Source organism: Ranitomeya variabilis, chromosome 4 (assembly GCF_051348905.1).
Source record: "Ranitomeya variabilis isolate aRanVar5 chromosome 4, aRanVar5.hap1, whole genome shotgun sequence".
Classification (NCBI taxonomy): Eukaryota; Metazoa; Chordata; class Amphibia; order Anura; family Dendrobatidae; genus Ranitomeya; species Ranitomeya variabilis.
Window position 1 is genome coordinate 730,529,438 of NC_135235.1, and position 21,668 is coordinate 730,551,105.

The 21,668-nt window shown below is 42.2% G+C and overlaps 1 protein-coding gene across 1 annotated transcript in view; it reads left to right on the plus strand.

Annotated features, from left to right (window-relative positions):
* Nucleotides 1–19,891, plus strand: part of LOC143767977 (uncharacterized) — a 68,495-nt gene extending 48,604 nt beyond the window's left edge. The window contains exons 9-10 of the mRNA XM_077256567.1: nt 14,603–14,607; nt 18,055–19,891. Coding sequence (XP_077112682.1) covers nt 14,603–14,607; nt 18,055–19,693 — 1,644 coding nt within the window. The 3' untranslated portion in view covers nt 19,694–19,891. The remainder of the gene's footprint in view (nt 1–14,602; nt 14,608–18,054) is intronic.
* The last annotated feature ends 1,777 nt before the right edge of the window (nt 19,892–21,668 follow it).

The window sequence follows — 21,668 nt, forward strand, 5'->3', positions numbered from 1 at the left end:
GAAGGTGGAGGTAAGTGGTGGAGATTCCTCATTACTGAACGAGGGGGACATTAACCCCTTCAGCACGAAGACTCTTTTGGGGGTCTCTGTGTGGTGTAAACAGTGACGTAACAGCTGTGGACAGAATGCGGCTTCGCTGGTTCCCAAATCCACATTAGATCCGTTCAGAAAACTGCAGGATGAGAGGACAGAAGCCCAAAGAAGTTCTCAGAAAATGTGATGATTTCTCTCCTAGTTCCGCTCCAGCACAATAATGTAGATATTAGTGATGAGCGAGCGTGCTCGGCACTTGAGCGAGTATCATGTGTGCTTTGGCGCTATGCTCAAGAACCCGCCCCGTATGTTTCACGGCTGTTAGACAGACAATAAACATAGCTACATGGGTTGAATTACGACCTAGGTCCATCAAGTTCAACCTTTCTCCACCAATTGTTCATTTTGTCACTAATTTAACTATAACCCACAGTGTTACTTGTACTGAGGAAATCATCCAGCCATTTTTTAAAAGCTGTTACAGTGTCTGCCGTCCTAGGTGCGTTACTCTACACTTATCAATATTAAACCTCATTTGATCTTATCCAGATCATTTTTTATTATTGTAATTTCAAGGTCAGATTTTAATATCCTACACAGTTTGGTGTCGTCAGCAAAGACTGACACTTTACTCTCAGTCCCATCAGCAAGGTCATTAATGAAGAGGTTAAAAAGAATTGGTCCTAGCACAGATCCCACTGCTGACTATATCCCATTTAGAGATTGTACCATTTATGATAACTCTTTGTTTCCTGTCATTTAGCCAATTCCTTACCCATCTGCATATAGTTCCCCCAGTCCTTGCTTCTGTAGCATCAGTGTAAGGCCGTTATGTGGTACAGAATCAAATGTCTTTACAAAGTCCAGATAAATCACATCATTACCAACATCCAGATTTGCACTCACCTCCTCATAGAAATACAGCATGTTAGTTAGACACGACTTATCCTTCATGAGTCCATGCTGGTTGTCAGATATATTATTCTCTGCAATATATCTCTGCAGGTCATCTCATATGATGTCCTCAAAATTTTTGCACACTATTGATGTCAGACTTACCAGACGGTAGTTACCTGGATCCACCTTCTTACCTTTCTTAAATATCGGTACCACATCAGCCATCTTCCAATGTTCAAATTGCTCAGACACACGAGTACTTCTTTTTGTGTTTAACTATTATTTCAGATGGTGAACTTAAATTTTTGCCTTGTTGAATGATAACTGAAACAGACGGTTCGTTGGTGAACATGGATGAAAAGTGCCTATTTAATATTTCAGCCTTTTCTTTGTCTTCTATAACAATTATCTTGTTAGCGTTTTTAAGGGGCCAAAACTATCTTTTTTTTTCTCCTTGGCATTGATTAATGTAGAGAAACGGGGGGTCAGCGGTGCTCTGGTTCCCGAGACGAAACTACACGGACTAGGGATCATCCTAACGAACACCCACTCTCCGTTTACCATGGGCGTAATACTACTCAGACAGCACAGAGTGAGGGTAAAACAGTGTGGCAATAATTTATTTAACCACAAAACAGGCAAATAATACATAGAATAGTCCCAGCAAAATACTGAAAATGGTGCACATTACAGAGTCTCATCTTTATGCTGACTCGCCAGGATAAGAGCAGCTGCTACTTCAGAGCTTCCAGGGCCAACGACCCCACCTGTGGCACGCACACAGAGAGCAGGTAATGACAAGCTTAGGAAGATGAATGAGCGTGTTAATGTGGATATAATCTGTGCTGCTGAATAGATGTAGGTCCAGATGTATTTCACATAAAGAGAGGTGGTTTATTCAACGTGTTTCGAAGTCTACGTGACTAGGATCCTGTCTTATATATACAAAATTTCAAATAACGGCACCATTGGCATCACCTGACAAACAGACAATGTCAGAGTTCACAGATACAGCACATGACATGTTCAAGAATTGATGTATATTTGAGTAAAATATTTAAGCATTGAAATTTCATGGTATTAACCAAATTTTCCTATTCCATAGTGCAAAGATGAAAAATTTGGAAAATTTGGTTAATACCATGAAATTTCAATGTTTAAATATTTGTCAGGTGATTCCATTGGCGCCATTATTTGAAATTTTGTATATACAGTCTAAGGCTGGGTTCACATTTCTTTTCAGCAGTCCATTGTATACATAAGGCTGGGTTCACATTTCTTTTCAGCAGTCCGTTAGACGGACTGCGTTACACCGCGGCATAACGCGGTGTAACGCAGTCTGTTAAAGCTGCCATTCAGCTCTATTTCGGGCGCATCGCTAGGGCACGCCCAAAATGGGCATGCGCTAGCGATGTGCCGTCATTGAGTGACGGACCCTGGGACACGGGCTGCAGTGTTTACGGGTCCATCACCGCTAGTGCAGATAGAGCATCTGCTAGTTCTATCTGCGCTAGCTTTATATCATGTAGGCACTTGCGTTCAACGGGCTGCGTTAACGCAATGTGAACCTAGCTTTAGACAGTATCCTACTTCTGACTCTGTATTCGTGTTGTATTTCCTGATGAAGAAGTCGCTTAGACTTCGAAACGTGTTGAATAAACCAGCTTTACATAGTAACATAGTTAGCAAGGCAAAAGAAAGACATTTCTTCAGAATAAATCCCCAGATCTACGTCCTTCTAAATAACCTACTAACTGTAAGATACAATATTGTTACGCTCCAGGAAGACATCCAGGGCTCTTCTAAACCCCTCGACTGAGTTCCCCATCACCACCTCCTCAGGCATGAAATTCCAGATTCTCACTGCCCTAATAGTAAAGAATCCTCTTCTATGTTGGTGAAAAAACCTTCTCTCCTCCAGACGCAGAGAATGCCCCCTTGCGACCATCACCTTCCTTGGTATAATCAGATCCTTGGAGAAATGTTTGTATTGTCCCCTTATATACTTATACATGGTTATTAGATCGCACCTCAGTCATCTTTTTTCTAGCCTAAATAATCCTAATTTTGCTAATCTCTCTGGGTATTGTAGTTCCCCATCCGCTTTATTAATTTTGTTGCCCTCCTTTGTACTCGCTCTAGTTCTATCATATTCTTTCTGAGCACCAGTGCCCAAAACTGTACATAGTACTCCATGTGCGGTCTATCCAGGGACTTGCACAGAGGCAGTATAATGCTTTCTTAATTTTAAATACATCTGGACCTACAGCAGCACAGATTATATCCACATTAACCGTTTATTCTTTTACAGCATGGTCACTTGCTGACCCGTGGATCTGCTGCAGCGGATAACTTTATATGCTTTATCAAAAGCTCCATCTGATGAGTAGAATTTTATTATATCAATTCGCTTTGCATTGGATAAGACCCTATTTGTACTGATTTCTCCAACAGCATTCCTAAGCTTAGGAAGATGACAGTCCATTTAGGTACAAGGCCAGTTAACCCAAGATTCAAAACCTGGCTTCTCAGAAAATCTCCATGGAGCCAGATGACCAGTGAGTTCCATTCCTGGCTTTCACAAATGTATCCATGAGGCTCAAGTGACCGGAGGGTCCAAATCCTGACTTCCCAAAATGTATCCATGGTTCAGTGATGGTCAATGGAGCAAACCTGCATTCTTTAAACAGGGGCCATGTTCACCTAAGCTGGCATCCTGTAGAATGACAATTCTGTATCCCTTGTGATGAAGCTATGATGTCTTCGTTGCTCTCCTGTAGAGAGTCTTTGGTTCTTTGGATGTTTGGATGTCTTGGCTGAATATCTGTCTCATGTTACAGAGACACCTAACTGTTATGAACTGGTGGTTTAGGAGCGACATGCGACGAGCTCTGAGCAGGTGGTAACTATACTGACCGCAGTTCCTGAGCTTAGCACAACACTAGAAGTAGCTGTGGGATGTTCCTGTCACTCCCTAGACACCTCGTCACAGCCGGAGAACTAACTACCCCTAAAGGTAGAAACAGGAAAGCTATCTTGCCTCAGAGAAAATCCCCAAAGGATAGACAGCCACCACAAATATTGACTGTGAGTGGAGAGGGAAATGACATACGTAGAATGAAACCAAGATGTAGCAAAGGAGGCCACTTCTAGCTAGATAGATAGTACAGGACAGAATACTGTGCGGTCAGTAATAAAAAACTAGAAAAATCCTTCCACAGAGAATACGAAAAATCTCCACACCTGACTAAAGGTGTGGAGGGCAACTCTGCTGCCCAGAGCTTCCAGCTTAACTGAATAAATCCATACTGATAAGCTGGACAAGAAAGAAAAACATAGAATGTGCTGAACAATTAAGTCCACAACAAGTGGACTGCAAAAGAACAAAGCAAGGACTTATCTTTGCTGAACTGGTCAGAATATCAGGGAAATCCAAAAAGAGATGTGACTCCAAACAGGAACCATTGACAACTGGCACTGGCGGAAGGATAAGGCCAGACTAAAATAGCCGAGCCAGAAAGACAATCAGTGGAAGCAGCTGCTGATGCTAAATCCAAGGAGCAGCCATACCACTTAAAACCACCAGAGGGAGCCCAAGAGCAGAACTCACAAAAGTGCAACTTACAACCACCGGAGGGAGCCCAAGAGCGGAATTCACAACACCTAACCTCTTTTTATTGTTAACAAGTATCGTTCAAGCCAGCATTCACAGGTGGAAGGGGAAGAATAGTGATGAAATCAACTTGCATAATTGATTATTTAATCCATTTGCATAGTTTTTCCTTAGCTTGTTGGCTTACAAAACAGAGATCTGCCCTGAACAATGTGTAATCAACATATCAGCAAACATCATTATTCAATTATCATGTGTATTTTAGTCATCCAGGATAACAGCACAATATGTTACATCAAATGTCAACTTACAAGTCAATATTACAGGCTTATACAAACAAAAGACTGTGTTTTTTGACCAACAAGAAAGAAACACAAAAATTTAAAAGTCAACAAATAGATAACAGTCTGTTCTTCCCAGCTTGCTGAAAATAGATGTTTGGTTAATTAAGAAAAAAAGCTGTTTCATCACAATAGATTTATAACATTTTTTGAGATTTAGTTTAAAGTAGCTGGCAATTTGCTTCTCTTTGGAGAACTTTGCTAGCTTGATTTCTTTTTAACATTTCTTATTTAGATCTTTATACTCCTGAAATGTTATTTCTGTATTATTGCCTGCCATATACGGTAATGCCGTAGCCATGTTGGCTTTACTGTGACTGACTGGCCGCATCGTGTCACTGGGTTAATATAAGATAACCTTTTGAGTAACGAGAACTTAAGCATTTTACTAGATACAATTGATGACACTTCAGGGAATTTGCATGAATATATGGCAAATACTTGCTGGATATTGTGCTTTCAGGACTGGTTCCACCTGTAAGTCCTATAAAAAAATTCAGAAGAAGATCCTGTCAAATCCGTGACATAAGATCCATCAGATGTCAAATGTCAGAACAAATGTACATACGTTACATAAAAATAATACATGACACAAGAAAACAAGAGAAAAGGGACATAAACAAACAACCATCTCATGTCCTATGAATTACTGTATTATAAACCAATAATACTAGAAATATATTGCACAGGGGATATGGCAGCCAATTGCCACAAGAAGAATCCTGGAAACACAGAATTAGAAATGATTCTTTCTCCACAGTTTCTATAGAACTTAATACATTCCTGATTTCGGAGAGTAATAGAAATACGGGAGAAAACAGAGGAAGAAAGTCCTGAGAAGAAGCTTCATAGAAAGACATTGAAGTTACAGACGCCATTTAACCCTTTGTGGGAAAGTCATTCCAGCACTTCACCAAGTAAATCCCACAAGAAATATAGCAGGTAAAGACCCCAATATCCACAGGTGTCCCTTCTAATTGGGGGGGAACTATTACCTCTAATAATCCTCGGACAGTTCTGACAAACACGGAAAAGTGCCCCACTATGGATGTGACAGAAAGTCTGTTTAGTCACTTTAGCTTTATAGTATCAGCTCTAATCCAATGGTGAGATAGCGTTTACCCTGAAGAGTCACAGATTGTGGGGTTGTTATAAAATGTTATATTTAGGGGTGTTTTGTGTTGTCTCCTTATAAGAATCACAATGGTTTTGTTCCTTTTCCGCTGATAGATACAAACGACCCAACTATGAAAGACGGGAACCAAGGAAACCTGTATTACTCTCATAGTACCGTGCCCCTTTCTTGGCCCCCAGACACAGTATAATGTTCCCACAGTATTCCCCACAGATTATGATAGTACAAGATGTCCCACACAATATTCTTCCACCCAAACCTCTAGATAATAAATCCTCACTTATCCCATTCTTGATACCGTACAGTGCCAGTTTCTTGACCCCCACACACACAGTATAATTTTTCCACAGTACCTGCATTCCCAATTTTTTTAGGGTATTTTTCATGTAATATAAAGAAGCCTGCAAAAAAAAGCTAAAAAACTAATATAAAGAGAAAATAAAACACTGTACATGGAGATATTGACGTCAAACAAGCTTTTATAAAAGCCTCAAACTTCTGTGTGTGAATCAGACATGAGATCTAACATGATAGAAGATTACAGTGGGGGGAAGACGGGAAACAGTCATATAGACGGCTGGTGGTGATGGAGTCAGTGACGGATTTTGGCCAAATATTTTCCTAGAGCCGCAGTAGGAGATGAAGATGTCGTCCTCATCATGAAGTAGTTATTTCTCCTGTCACGTGTAATGAATATCTCCTGCAGTATTGCTAATGCCGATTCCAGTGTCGGTAAATGAGACGAGAATTAGCGTTCTGGAAGATGAGTCTATAAAAAACGTATTCAGCTGCCGACTCCGAGGAAGAAGCTGCTTGTTGTCTGTGGCCTAAATATATAGGTTTTATTAGTAGATGTCAGGGAAGAAAGCGGTATGTTGTAAAATAATAAAAAATACCATTGCTGCTTGGGTCCCCCGCCAGTCTCTGAATTTCCTAGTCATTCCCAACGAACTTGTGATTCCTACAGCCAATCAGTTGCTGAAGCAGTAAGAAACATAGCCAGTCATTGGGAGGATGGAGATGTCTTAGCCAGCAATTCAACTTATGTTCCAGTCCATGAAAGACTAGAGAATACAACATCTACACGTTCTATCTCCTCATGTGTTTCCCTTATTATCTCCAATAATTGTATTATTACACAGGATTTAATGATGTTACAACGGCTCATCTTCTCATTCAGGTATCTGCAAAATATCAGATCCTCTCAGTGAAGATCATCTATATAAGACAATTTTCCTGAATTACCCATCAAGAATGGATATGGACAGAGACAAGATGGCGGAGAGGATATTATACCTCACCCTAGAGATCCTCTTCCGGCTTACTGGAGAGGTGAGAGATTCTGATGACGTCACATTACCTCATTCTTATCTATGAGAATAACAGATGGACAGAACTGGAGAGGTGAGGACTCTGGAAATGTCTGTAGTGAGATTTATTAATGTGTCTCTCCATAACCAGAATTACACAGTAGTGAAGAAGACCTCTAGTGAGCGCTGTCAGGATCCTGTGTCTGAGGGATGGGGAAGACCCATGAGTCCAGTCCTAAGGCCTCCATGTAACCCCCTGGTTTATGAGGATATCAATGACCAGAAGATCCTAGAACTCGCCTGCAAGATGATTGAGCTGCTGACTGGAGAGGTGACACTTCTGGGAATGTTGGGACATTATACAGTAACGCTATGAAGGGATCAGGGGATGACGGTATCATTGTATGTGTCAGGTTCCTGTAAGGTGTCAGGATGTCACTGTCTATTTCTCCATGGAGGAGTGGGAGTATTTAGAGGGACACAAAGATCTGTACAAGGACGTCATGATGGAGGTTCCCCAGCCCCTCACGTCACCAGGTAATAGACAGGACTAAATGCACACAGCCTATAATTATCTGTATGTAAATAATGAATTCAGCCTTTGTATGTGTTTCCTTCAGATCTATCCAGTAAGAGGACAACACCAGAGAGATGTCCCCATCCTCTTCTTCCAGAGGACTGTAAACAAGAAGATCCCAATGTTCCTCAGTATCATCAGGTAGATGGAGAGAAGGTGTCATGAGACCTCCCCTATGATATGTAGATGGCTGTAAATGTCTTGTGCTCAGCTTAGTTTTATCCACCAGTATTATAGGTTTTATACTTGTGTAATGAGAACGGTGGAGATGGCAGGATTAGAGCTGACCACTAGTGTTGAGCATTCCGATACCGCAAGTATCGGGTATCGGCCGATACTTGCGGTATCGGAATTCCGATACCGAGATCCGATACTTTTGTGGTATCTGGAATCGGTATCAGATCCATATTACTGTGTAAAATAAAGAATTAAAATAAAAAATATTGATATACTCACCTCTCCGGAGGCCCCTGGACATCACCGCTGGTAACCGGCAGCCTTCTTTGCTTAAAATGAGCACGTTTAGGGCCTTCCATGACGTCACGGCTTCTGATTGGTCGCGTGCCGCTCATGTGACCGCCACGCGACCAATCACAAGCCGTGACGTCATTCTCAGGTCCTAAATTCCGAATTCTAGGAATTTAGGACCTGAGAATGACGTCACGGCTTGTGTTTGGTCGCGTGGCGGTCACATGAGCGGCACGCGACCAATCAGAAGCCGTGACGTCATGGAAGGCCCTAAACGCGCTCATTTTAAGCAAAGAAGGCTGCCGGTTACCAGCGGTGATGTCCAGGGGCCTCCGGAGAGGTGAGTATATCAATATTTTTTATTTGAATTCTTTATTTTACACAGTAATATGGATCCCAGGGCCTGAAGGAGAGTTTCCTCTCCTTCAGACCCTGGGAACCATCAGGATACCGTCCGATACTTTGTGTCCCATTGACTTGCATGGGTATTGGAATCGGCGAGATCCGATACTTTGCCGGTATCGGCCGATACTTTCAAGTATCGGATGGTATCGCTCAACACTACTGACCACAGATGTGACTTCTCCATCTGTGTGTGACTTTTACAATATTTATTTCAGGGTGAAGATCTGACCCATATTAATACTGCAGAGATCTATGTGATGGGTGATGAGCGGTGTAAAGAGGAGATTCCTACATATGACTACCCAGGTGAGTAGAAATAATAATATAATAATAATAATAATTATTATAATAATATATTATAAGTAGAAACCACTAAATGCAGAGAAGTCACAGATTCTTCTCAGTCACCAGCTGTGGCTGATTTATCGATAGTCTGTTCCGGTCGTATCACAATCGTGTGATCACCATTTTGCCTATAGACCACAACATTCTGCTCTATTTGGAAATGTTGAAATTACTTTGTGAAATTAACCCCTTCATGACCCAGCCTATTTTGACCTTAATGACCTGGCCATTTTTTGCAATTCTGACCAGTGTCCCTTTATGAGGTAATAACTCAGGAACGCTTCAATGGATCCTAGCAATTCTGAGATTGTTTTTTCGTGACATATTGGGCTTCATGATAGTGGTAAATTTAGGTCGATAATTTCTGAGTTTATTTGTGAAAAAAACGGAAATTTGGCGAAAATTTTGAAAATTTCGCAATTTTCACATGTTTAATTTTTATTCTGTTAAACCAGAGAGTTATGTGACACAAAATAGTTAATAAATAACATTTCCCACATGTCTACTTTACATCAGCACAATTTTGGAAACAAATTTTTTTTTTTGCTAGGAAGTTATAAGGGTTAAAATTTGACCAGTGATTTCTCATTTTTACAACAACATTTACAAAACCATTTTTTTTAGGGACCACCTCACATTTGAAGTCAGTTTAAGGGTTCTATATGGCTGAAAATACCCAAAAGTGACACCATTCTAAAAACTGCACCCCGCAATGTGCTCAAAACCACATTCAAGAAGTTTATTAACCCTTCAGGTGTTTCACAGCAGCAGAAGCAACATGGAAGGAAAAAATTAACATTTAACTTTTTAGTCACAAAAATGATCTTTTAGCAACAATTTTTTTATTTTCCCAAGGGTAAAAGGAGAAACTGGACCACGAACGTTGTTGTACAATTTGTCCTGAGTACACTGATACCTCATATGGGGGGGTAAACCACTGTTTGGGCGCACGGAAGGGCTCGGAAGGGAAGGAGCGCATTTGACTTTTTGAATGAAAAATTGGCTCCAATCTTTAGTGGACACCATGTCGTGTTTGGAGAGCCCCCGTGTGCCTAAACATTGGAGCTCCCCCACAAGTGATCCCATTTTGGAAACTAGACCCTCCAATGAACTTATCTAGAAGCATAGTGAGCACTTTAAACCCTCAGGTGCTTCACAAATTGATCCGTAAAAATGAAAAAGTACTTTTTTTCACAAAATTTCTTTTAGCCTCAGTTTTTTAATTTTCACATGGGCAACAGGATAAAATGGATCCTAAAATTTGTTGGGCAATTTCTCCTGAGTACGCCGATACCTCATATGTGGGGGTAAACCACTGTTTGGGTGCACGGCAAGGCTCGGAAGGAAAGGCGCGCCATTTGACTTTTTGAATGGAAAATTAGCTCCAATCGTTAGCGAACACCATGTCGCGTTTGGAGAGCCCCTGTGTGCCTAAACATTGGAGATCCCCTACAAGTGACCCCATTTTGGAAACTAGACCCCCCAAGGAACTTATCTAGATCCATAGTGAGCACTTAAAACCCCCAGGTGCTTCACAGAAGTTTATAACACAGAGCCATGAAAATAAAAAATTATTTTTCTTTCCTCAAAAATGATTTTTAGCCCGGAATTTTTTATTTTCCCAAGGGTAATAGGAGAAATTGGACCCCAAAAGTTGTTGTCCAGTTTGTTCTGAGTACGATGATACCCCATATGTGGGGGTAAACCACTGTTTGGGCGCACGGCAGGGCTCGGAAGGGAAGGCACGCCATTTGGCTTTCTGAATGGAAAATTAGCTTCAATCATTAGCGGACACCATGTCGCGTTTGGAGAGCCCCTGTGTGCCTAAACATTGAAGCTCCCCCACAAGTGACCCCATTTTGGAAACTAGACCTGCCAAGGAACTAATCTAGATGTGTGGTGAGCACTTTGAACCCCCAAGTGCTTCACAGAAGTTTATAACGCAGAGCCATGAAAATAAAAAATAATTTTTCTTTTCTCAAAAATGATATTTTAGCCCACAATTTTTTTTTTCCCAAGGGTAGCAGGAGAAATTGGACCCCAATCGTTGTTGTCCAGTTTCTTGTGAGTACGCTGATACCCCATACGTGGGGGTAAACCACTGTTTTGGCACACGTCGGGGTTCGGAAGGGAAGTAGTGACGTTTTGAAATGCAGACTTTGATGGAATGCTCTGCGGACGTCACGTTGCGTTTGCAGAGCCCCTGATGTGCCTAAACAGTAGGAACTCCCCACAAGTGACCCCACTTTGGAAACTAGACCCCCAAGGGAACTTATCTAGATGTGTGGTGAGCACTTTGAACCCCCAAGTGCTTCACAGAAGTTTATAACGCAGAGCCGTGAAAATAATAAATGTGTTTTCTTTCCTCAAAAATATTTTTTTAGCCCAGAATTTTTTAATTTTCCCAAGGGTAACAGGAGAAATTTGACCCCAAAAGTTGTTGTCCAGTTTCTCCTGAGTGTGCTGATACCCCATATGTGGGGGTAAACCACTGTTTGGGCGCACGTCAGGGCTCGGAAGGGAAGTAGTGACATTTGAAATGCAGACTTTGATGGAATGGTCTGTTGGCGTCACTTTGCATTTGCAGAGCCCCTGATGTGCCTATAGAGTAGAAACCCCCCACAAGTGACCCCATTTTGGAAACCAGACCCCCCAAGGAACTTATCTAGATGTGTAGTGAGCACGTTCAACCCCCAAGTGCTTCACAGAAGTTTACAACGCAGAGCCGTGAAAATAAAAAATAATTTTTCTTTCCTCAAAAAATATGTTTTAGCAAGCAATTTTTTATTTTCACAAGGATAACAGGAGAAATTGGACCTTAATAGTTGTTGCACAGTTTGTCCTGAGTACGCTGGTACCCCATATGTGGGGGTAAACCACTGTTTGGGCGCACGTCGGGGCTTTGAAGGGAGGGAGCACCATTTGACTTTTTGAACGCAAGATTGGCTGGAATCAATGGTGGCGCCATGTTGCGCTTGGAGACCCCTGATGTGCCTAAACAGTGGAAACCCCTCAATTCTAACTTCAACACTAATCCCAACTGTAGCCATAACCCTAATCACAACCCTAACCCAAACACACCCCTAACCACAACCCTAACCCCAACACACCCGTAACCCTATTGTTGTGAACTCTGTTCTCGGACTCCCTCCTGTGGTCGTGAGTGGTACTGCGTGAGTTCTATGTTTGGGCTCCCTCTGGTGGCTCTTTTGTCTTTCTGCGGGTCTGTGGCTGGGATCAGCTGTCTCGTCACCTGCTAGTCTGGTTTCCTATTTAACTCACCTTGACCTTCATTTGTTGCCTGCTGTCGATGTATTCAGTGCTGGTTTTGAGTTCTCCTGACTTCATTCGTTATCAGTCTCTCCAAGAGAAGCTAAGTTTTTACTTGTTCATTTTTACTCATCTTTGTACAATGTGTTTCTCAGTATATGATGAGTTCTGTCCAGCTTGCTAATATGTGATCTTCTCGCTGCTGGTAGCTCTGGGGTGCTGACTTGCTCCCCTCACATTATTAGTTGGTGTGGGGGTTCTTGCATTCTCTGCGTGGATATTTTTGGATAGGGTTTTTTACTGACCGCACAGTTTCTTTGCTGTCCTCTTTCTATCTAGTGATTAGCGGGCCTCCTTTGCTGAACCTGTTTTCATTCCTTCGTTTGTGCCTTCTCCTTAATTCACCATTATTATTTGTGGGGGGCTTTCTATATCTTTGGGGTTATTTCTCTGAGGCAAGTGAGGCTTTTATTTCTCTCTAGGGGTAGCCAGTTTCTCAGGCTGTGAAGAGACGTCTAGGATTTTAGGTAACGTTCCACGGCTGCCTATAGTGTGTGCGGTAAGGATCAGGTTTGCGGTCAGTCCAGTTCCCACATCCCCAGAGCTCGTCCGTGTATCTTCTACTTAGCTGGTCAGATTTGTGATCCTAAGCCACTAAGGATCATAACACCTATTCCCAAACCTAATCCTAACCCTAATCCCAACCCTAACCCTAATCCCAACCCTAACCACAACTGTAACCCCAACACACCCCTAACCCTATCCGTAACCCTAACCACAAGCCTAATCTTAACCCTATTTCCAACCCTAGCCCTAATTCCAACCCAAACTCTAATTCCAACCCTAACACTAAGGCTATGTGCCTATGTTGCGGATTCGTGTGAGATTTTTCCTCACCATTTTTGAAAAATCCGCAGATAAAAGGCACTGCGTTTTACCTGCGGATTTACAGCGGATTTCCAGTGTTTTTTTTTGTGTGGATTTCACCTGTGGATTCCTATTGAGGAACAGGTGTAAAACGCTGCAGAATCCGCACAAAATTGACATGCTGCGGAAAATACAACACAGCATTTCCGCATGGTATTTTCCGCACCATGGGCACAGCGGATTTGGTTTTCCATAGGTGTACATGGTACTGTAAACCTGATGGAAAACTGCTACGAATTCGCAGCGGCCAATCTGCTGCGGATCCGCGGCCAATCCGCTGCGGATCCGCAGCCAAATCCCCACTGTGTGCACATGCCCTAACCCTACCCCTAACCCTAGTTCTAACCCTAACCCTAGTGGAAAAAGAAAAAAAAATATTTTCTTTTTTTTATTATTGTCCCTACCTATGGGGGTGATAAAGAGGGGGGGGGGGTCATTTTGGAAGATGGCGGCGCCCATGGAGAAGACGGACGGACGCCAGGAGGCTCGGTAAGTATGAGGGGGGGGTGATCTGAGCACGGGGGGGATCTGAGCACAGGGGGTGGCATCGGAGCACGGGGGAGCGGACAGGAGGATGGGGGGAGCGGGCAGGACGACCTAGGGGGGCGGACCACATAACGGAGGACTGGGGAGGAGATCAGTGGGTGTGGGGGGGGACAGATTAGGTTTTCCAGCCATGGCCGATGATATTGCAGCATCGGCCATGGCTGGATTGTAATATTTTACCAGTTTTCATAGTGAAATATTACAAATCGCTCTGATTGGCTGTTTCACTTTCAACAGCCAATCAGACCGATCGTAGCCACGACGGGGTGAAGCCACCCCCACTGGGCTGAAGCACCACTCCCCCTGTCCCTGCAGATGGGGTGAAATTGGAGTTAACCCTTTCACCCGATCTGCAGGGACGCGATCATTCCATGACGCCACATAGGCGTCATGGGTCGGATTGGCACCGACTTTCATGACGCCTACGTGGCGTCAAAGGTCGGGAAGGGGTTAAATCCTTTTCTATAGAAATTATAACCTGGAGTATCCACCTACCCCCCTGGGATTAGTAGTCACTGACCATTACCTACCCAGATCTGTAAACTACAAAGCCAAATGACGTAGAATGTGCTAACAAGTAAGAAAATCACTTGAAGATAAATATTATAATGGGCCTGGAAGAGAAAGCAGAGGGTAATGATGCTGTTGGCTTCCTAGAATCCTGATATCTTATTGGATGAATCTACCTTCTTCCTCTTCTGTGCTGCAGAATGTTCTCATATTGGTCCCTACAAGACCAGGTCCAGTCTTTCTGGTCAAACTTTGCTTTTATGATCACCAACATTAAATGTGCAATCAGGGCCAAGTGTGAATTTCTGTACAATAACAACAGAGTTTCCCTTTATCATGACTTTTCAATTTCTTTAAAACCAACTAACTTCAAGGAGGATTATGATAAACTACACACAAAATATTACACCTGTCCCATGATATATCTCTAAGCTGTGCATGGCTGATGGCTGTAAAATACATTTATTTACACCTGCAAAAGATGTTGGCATGGCTCAAGCCTTGGTTTCATGGATTCACTCCACGTCATAAATTTCAATTTGTTTTCAATCCTAAAGAATTCAGATTACTGCACAATCTCTCCTGAAATGGGGAGCACTAATACTTTCTCTTATCTTATCTTTGACTATCTAATATTTCTTCTTGAAACTCATCTGACAGAAAATTAAGATAATTTAGATTGCCAAGAACCACCAAGCCCCATACTGTAACTGCTCCAGAGAGGTTTCACCTCTGATCACTCATTTTTTACTAATGAAGATTGTTGAGTTTGATCATTTCAGTAGATGTGTTATTGTCTATAGTCACAGATTTTGACTACAGTAGTTAGTTCCCAAAATACTCTGATAACCAGTTCCTGTAGCCAGTTTTATGTTCCTAATCAGGGTCCATTTTTCAAATCTGAAGTGTGTCACTTCAATGTGGTGATAATTTTAGAATTCTTCACAAAATATAAGCCCACATTTTTTCACTTTCACAAAGGGTTTAGCAAACAGATAGACCTCACACATTATTTTACAACTTCTCTTGTATCCGACAATTCCCTATATATGGTTGTACATTACTGTCTGGGCACATTTAAGGGTTGAGAAGGGAAAGAGCGCCATTTAGCTATTTGAATCCAGATCTTACTGGAATAGCTTGCAGACACAAAGTATTAGGAGCAGTGTTTGTGGCCACCTATCAGCTCAAAAGATGGCCACCACAAACAGGCTTGGCTGTTGTGAATTCCGCTCTTGGGCTCCCTCCGGTGGTTGTAAGTGGCACTTTTGTGAGTTCTGCTCTTGGGCTCCCTCCGGTGGTTTTAAGTGGAACGGCTGCTCCTTGGATTTAGCAGTCAGCAGCTGCTTCCACTGATTGTCTATTTTGCTCGGCTATTTAGCCTGGTTCTTTCCTTCAGCCAGTGCCAGTTGTCTATGGTTCCTGGTTGGATTCACATCCCTGCTTGGATTTCCCTGATATCCTGACCAGTTCAGCAAAGATAAGTCCTTGCTTTTCTCTTTGCAGTCCACAAGTTGTGGACTTAATTGTTCAGTACATTCTATGTTTTCTCTAGTCCAGCTTGTCAGTATGGATTTATTCAGTTAAGCTGGAAGCTCTGGGAAGCAGATTTACCCTCCACACCTTTAGTCATGTGTTGAGATTTTTGTAAATTCTGTGGTGGATTTTTCTAGTTTTTAATACTGACCGCACAGTATTCTGTCCTGTTCTATCTAGCTAGAGTGGCCTCCTTTGCTACATCCTGGTTTCATTCTGCGTATGTCATTTCCCTCTCCACTCACAGTCAATATTTGTGGGGAGCTGTCTATCCTTTGGGGATTTTCTCTGAGGCTAGATAGCTTTCCTGTTTCTATCTTTAGGGGTAGTTAGTCCTCCGGCTGTGATGAGGTGTCTAGGGAGTGACAGGAACATCCCACGGCTACTTCTAGTGTTGTGTTAAGCTCAGGAACTGTGGTCAGTACAGGTACCACCTCCTCCAGAGCACGTCCCATGTTGCTCCTAAACCACCAGCTTATAACACTTGGCACTATATACTCCATCTCCTAATCCCAGGGATTGTCTTGCTCATTACCCTTTAACACCTCTACATGGATCTGGACTTACATAGAGACCCACCTGGCTTGGCCCACAGTGTTGCCTGCTGTTCGGTGGTGTGAAATGGAAAGAAAAATAGTCAGGTAGCTGGGTCAGAATCAGTAAGGCAGAGAAAATACAAAATCAGAAGACATAAGAGTAGTCAGCAAACAGGCCGGGATCACAACAGGAAACAAATACACAAGTCGTGAACTGAATATAGAGGACCGAACCAGAGAAGAACAAGGCTGTATCTGGCAGCTTCCTTCAATATGCTTCAAGCTTTCATAGAATATGGTGCTATCCAATTGGCTGTATAAGGGAGCAGATTACTTCAGCTGGACAACACATACACCCATACTGCCAGGTACTACTTGTCCCATGCACCCTAATCTTAGTGGCTGAATCGAGCCTATGTCACCAGAGCTTCTGGTACCATTTCTAGCCCAGCCAGTCATATGAACAAGGACATGTCTGCTGACATCATAGGGGCAGATCCTAGAAGAGATGTGACACACCATCTGCAGAAGCCCTAATATGACAAAATGTCAGAAAATCAGAGCTGTAGGAATCCCCATAAAATGACTCCATTTTGGAAATTATAACCCTCAGAGAACTAATCTATTGGAATAGTGGCAATTTTTGATTCCATAGGCAATTTCCAGAAATTAGCACACAGTGGATGTAGGAGAAAAAATGTAAATATGCCATTTTATTACCCAACACATAGTGCCCTGATTGTGCTCCAGGAGACACACACACTGTAAATTAAGTGGGTTATTCTCACTAGAGTAATGCCAAATACATGTGGTTTGGGCATATTGAAAGGCTCAGAGGTGAGGGGGAAATTTGACTTTGGGAGAGTGGTTATTGTTGGATTTATTTAATGGAAGCCATGTTAATTTTCAAGAGCCTTTGAGCCACTAATAATGTGGAAACCTCCTGTTTTTCCAGTGACAGATGATGGACCTGAGTGGGGACTTGTTTTTTGTTAGATGAATAGAAGTTTTTATTGGTATTAGGTTCGTCAACATAATGTTTCTGTGTGGCTTTTTGTTCCATATTTGGGAGGCAGAATGAACAAACAGTTGAAAACCACGCTCCACTGGTTCATCCTATAAGATTTTCTATTAGACTGTGAGCTGTTGAAGTAAAAATGGTAAATGACATTTAAGATATTTTATTCAAAAATAATAACTAGTTTATATCTTGGCAGATGACTGTACCGGGAGATCAGAGGAACAGCTGACGTTTTTAATTTTTAGATCGGATGATTTTCAGATCCCACTGGATACAATTGAAGTTAATGCCATTACTCCAGCTATACCATCATCCCTTCACAGCAAAGACCTATCATCTGATCCTTTGAAACAGGTCCTGTCTTCTGATTCATTGGCGACAACTAAGGAAAATCAGAGTCACAAAATAAGCATTAAAAACGGAAATACTCCTAAATCAAAGAAGCCATTCTCATGTCCAGAATATGGAAACAGTTTTCCCATCGAAAAGTCTTTTCTTAAACATCCAAAAATTCACACAGTGGAGAAAAGGTTTTCTTGTTCCAAGTGTGGAAAATGTTTTAAACATAAATCTTATCTTGTTAGACACCAAAGAAGACACACAGGGGAGAAGCCTTTTTCCTGTTCAGAATGTGGGAAATGTTTTAATGAGAAATCAGATTTGATTAAGCACCAGAGAACCCACACAGGGGAGAAGCCTTTTTCCTGTTCAGAATGTGGAAAATGTTTTAAACAGAAATCTGCTTTGGTTACGCACCACAGAACCCACACAGGGGTGAAACCTTTTTCATGTTTAGAATGTGGCAAATGTTTTAATGAGAAATCAGTTTTGGTTAAGCACCAGAGAACCCACACAGGGGAGAAGCCTTTTTCCTGTTCAGCATGTGGGAAATGTTTTAACCAGAAATGGAATCTTGTTAAACACCAAAGAACCCACACAGGGGAGGCTTTTTCCTGTTCAGAATGTGGGAAATGTTTTAATCAGAAATCGGCTTTGGTTACGCACCACAGAACCCACACAGGGGTGAAACCTTTTTCATGTTCAGAATGTGGCAAATGTTTTAACGAGAAATCTGTTTTGGTTAAGCACCAGAGAACCCACTCAGGGCAGAAGCCCTTTTCCTGTTCAGAATGTGGGAAATGTTTTAACGAGAAATACAAGCTTGTTATACACCAAATAACCCACACAGGAGTGAAACCTTTTTCATGTTCAGAATGTGGCAAATATTTTAATGAGAAATCAGCTTTGGTTAAGCACCAGAGAACCCACACAGGGGAGAAGCCTTTTTCCTGTTCAGAATGTGGGAAATGTTTTAAACAGATATCGGCTTTGGTTATACACAAGAGAACCCACACAGGGTTCAAACCTTTTTCATGTTCAGAATGTGGCAAATGTTTTAAAGAGAAATCAGTTTTGGTTAAGCACCAAAGAACCCACACAGGGGAGAAGCCTTTTTCCTGTTCAGAATGTGGGAAATGTTTTAAACAGAAATCAGCTTTGGTTACGCACCAGAGAACTCACACAGGGGTGAAACCTTTTTCATGTTCAGAATGTGGCAAATGTTTTAAAGAGAAATCAGCTTTGGTTACGCACCAGAGAACCCACACAGGGGAGAAGCCTTTTTCTTGTGCAGAATGTGAGAAATGTTTTAAACAGAAATCGGCTTTGGTTGCGCACCAGAGAACCCACACAGGGGTGAAACCTTTTTCATGTTCAGAATGTGGCAAATGTTTTAAAGAGAAATCAGCTTTGGTTACGCACAAGAGAACCCACACAGGGGAGAAGCCTTTTTCCTGTTCAGAATGTGGCAAATGTTTTAATCAGAAATCAACTTTGTTTAACCACCAGATAAGCCACACAGGAGAGAAGCCTTTTCCCTGTCCAGAATGTGGGAAATGTTTTAAAAAGAAATCGGCTTTGGTTAGGCACCAGAGAACCCACACAGGGGTGAAACCTTTTTCCTGTTCAGAATGTGGCAAATGTTTTAATGAGAAATCAGTTTTGGTTACGCACCAGACAACCCACACAGGGGAGAAGCCTTTTTCATGTTCAGAATGTGGCAAATGTTTTAATCAGAAATCAACTTTGTTTAACCACCAGAGAAGTCACATAGGAGAGAAGCCTTTTTCCTGTCCAGAATGTGGGAAATGTTTTAAAAAGAAATGCAGTTTTGTTATACACCAAAGAACCCACACAGGGGAGAAGTCTTTTTCATGTTCATAATGTAGGAAATGTTTTACACTAAAATCAACTCTTTAACATCAGAGAAGTCACAAAGGGGAGAAGCGTTTTTTATGTTAAGAATGTTGGAAATGTTTTAACCAAAAATTGTATTTCTTAAAGGGGTTGTCCATTACTAGAACAACACCTTGTCATTCCTCATGTTTGTCCTCTTTCAAATAAAAACACTCATACTCATTTTACATGCCTGTGCTGTTCAAGGGTCTTAGCAGTCACTTTCCCGGGGCTCTTGTGAGGTTGTTACATAACACAAGCCCAGCGCAGAATCAGCACTGGCTTCACTGTTCCTGCAGGCAACATGTATGTTTTTAACTTTTTACAAACAATGGATTAAATAAGACAAAATTTGAATTTTTATGGAAATCACCTGGTGCTCTTTTTTTTCTTTTTTGCCTGCATTTACAAGTGGACCCCAGCGACATTGAACCTGGCACCCGTGGTCCTGTGATACTCTGGTGAGCACTGTGAAAATCCTTTTTCCCGTTTTCCCATGCTGATTGATTCACTGCTCCTGCCTTCGGATGTATTGAACATCAACAGGAAGCCAAGGCTGCGGCTGCTCTCTGGCTTACTCTTATTGTTTAATGTGTCCAAAAAGTGAAGATGGTGAACCAAGTTTAAGAATGCACTTGCTTTCAAAAAGCATTTGGAATTCTACTAGTCTTTTCCCTATCTTTTCTATGATCTTTAAATACATTTTCCCTGCATGTTTCAACCAAGAAAGAAAAAAAGAATATATATTTTAACTTTGAAAAAATAAAGAATTCATAACTTTAAACATGTCTTGGAATTGTAGAGTAGAAGCTGGATAAATGTTTTCCATTCCAGTGAGAAGGGGTTGTCCAAGTAGTGGATATCCCCTTTAAACATCAAAAATCTCATACAGAGAGAAACCATTATCATACCTACAGTAGAGTGTGAAAAATAAATTTCTAGAAAATCATATTTTGTTGACCATCAAAAATAACTCAGATGGGGCGTGGCTAACACACTGAAGAGAGCAGACGTTATAACACAACCAGAAAACATGTTACCGAAAAGACCGGCAGGGGGAGGGGCTGATTAACACATAATGGTGCAAAACGGCCCCAGGCCTGAACACAAGGCCACCCACTCCATACAAACATTAAAAATGAGGAGAATAAAAGGAGTATATCGGGTATCAAAATTTATTAAATATACAATGTATAAATACGAAAATCAATTACATATATTCAACACAAGAAATGGAAACAACATATAAAGTGCATACAGGATGGGGACAGTATATCCCACTGGTGAGCGGGGCCCAGGTGGTAAATCAGTCTGCACTGAACCGCAGACTAGTGGTAGACATAGCCGCAAGACGCCATGTAGCTAAATAAGTACAATACAGTGACAACGGTCACAATTGATAAGTACCGCAAGGCATGCTTACCGCAAAGTAAGAGGGGCTGACCAGGACACCAGGCTGGGACCAAGAGGAAGACCCCCGACGTGCGTTTCGCCTACACGGTGAACTGCTTTCTCAAGGGGAGAGCAGACGTGCAGCACTGAGCTCTCCCCATCATTTTCACAAACATCGGGTTCCTGCCTAGTAAACGGCAGGTTGCTGTCTCAGTTTGGCTGGAGGAGACACCAGGAAGCCGACAGGAATGATTTGAGTCAGCACATGTCCCGGAAAACGGCACATGTGCAGAGCTGAGGCAGCGGCACGCTGAATGCTCTCAGAGTCGACAGGCATGTGCTATGCATGGTCAGTGACTCACCTGCAGGTCGATTCCCGGGTGAGTTGAAGACATCGAGGGGGCTGATGAGAGCGCCTGTGGGCTGGGTGCTGAGGCCTGGGTCCCCTGGAGACGTGGGACTGCTGGTGGCAGGAACTGACTTGAGGTGCGGTGGCCATCTTGGGATTTCTCTGGTATGTGGAGAAGACATTGGAGTTGGAGGAGAGACACACGAGGCAGGCAGGAGATCC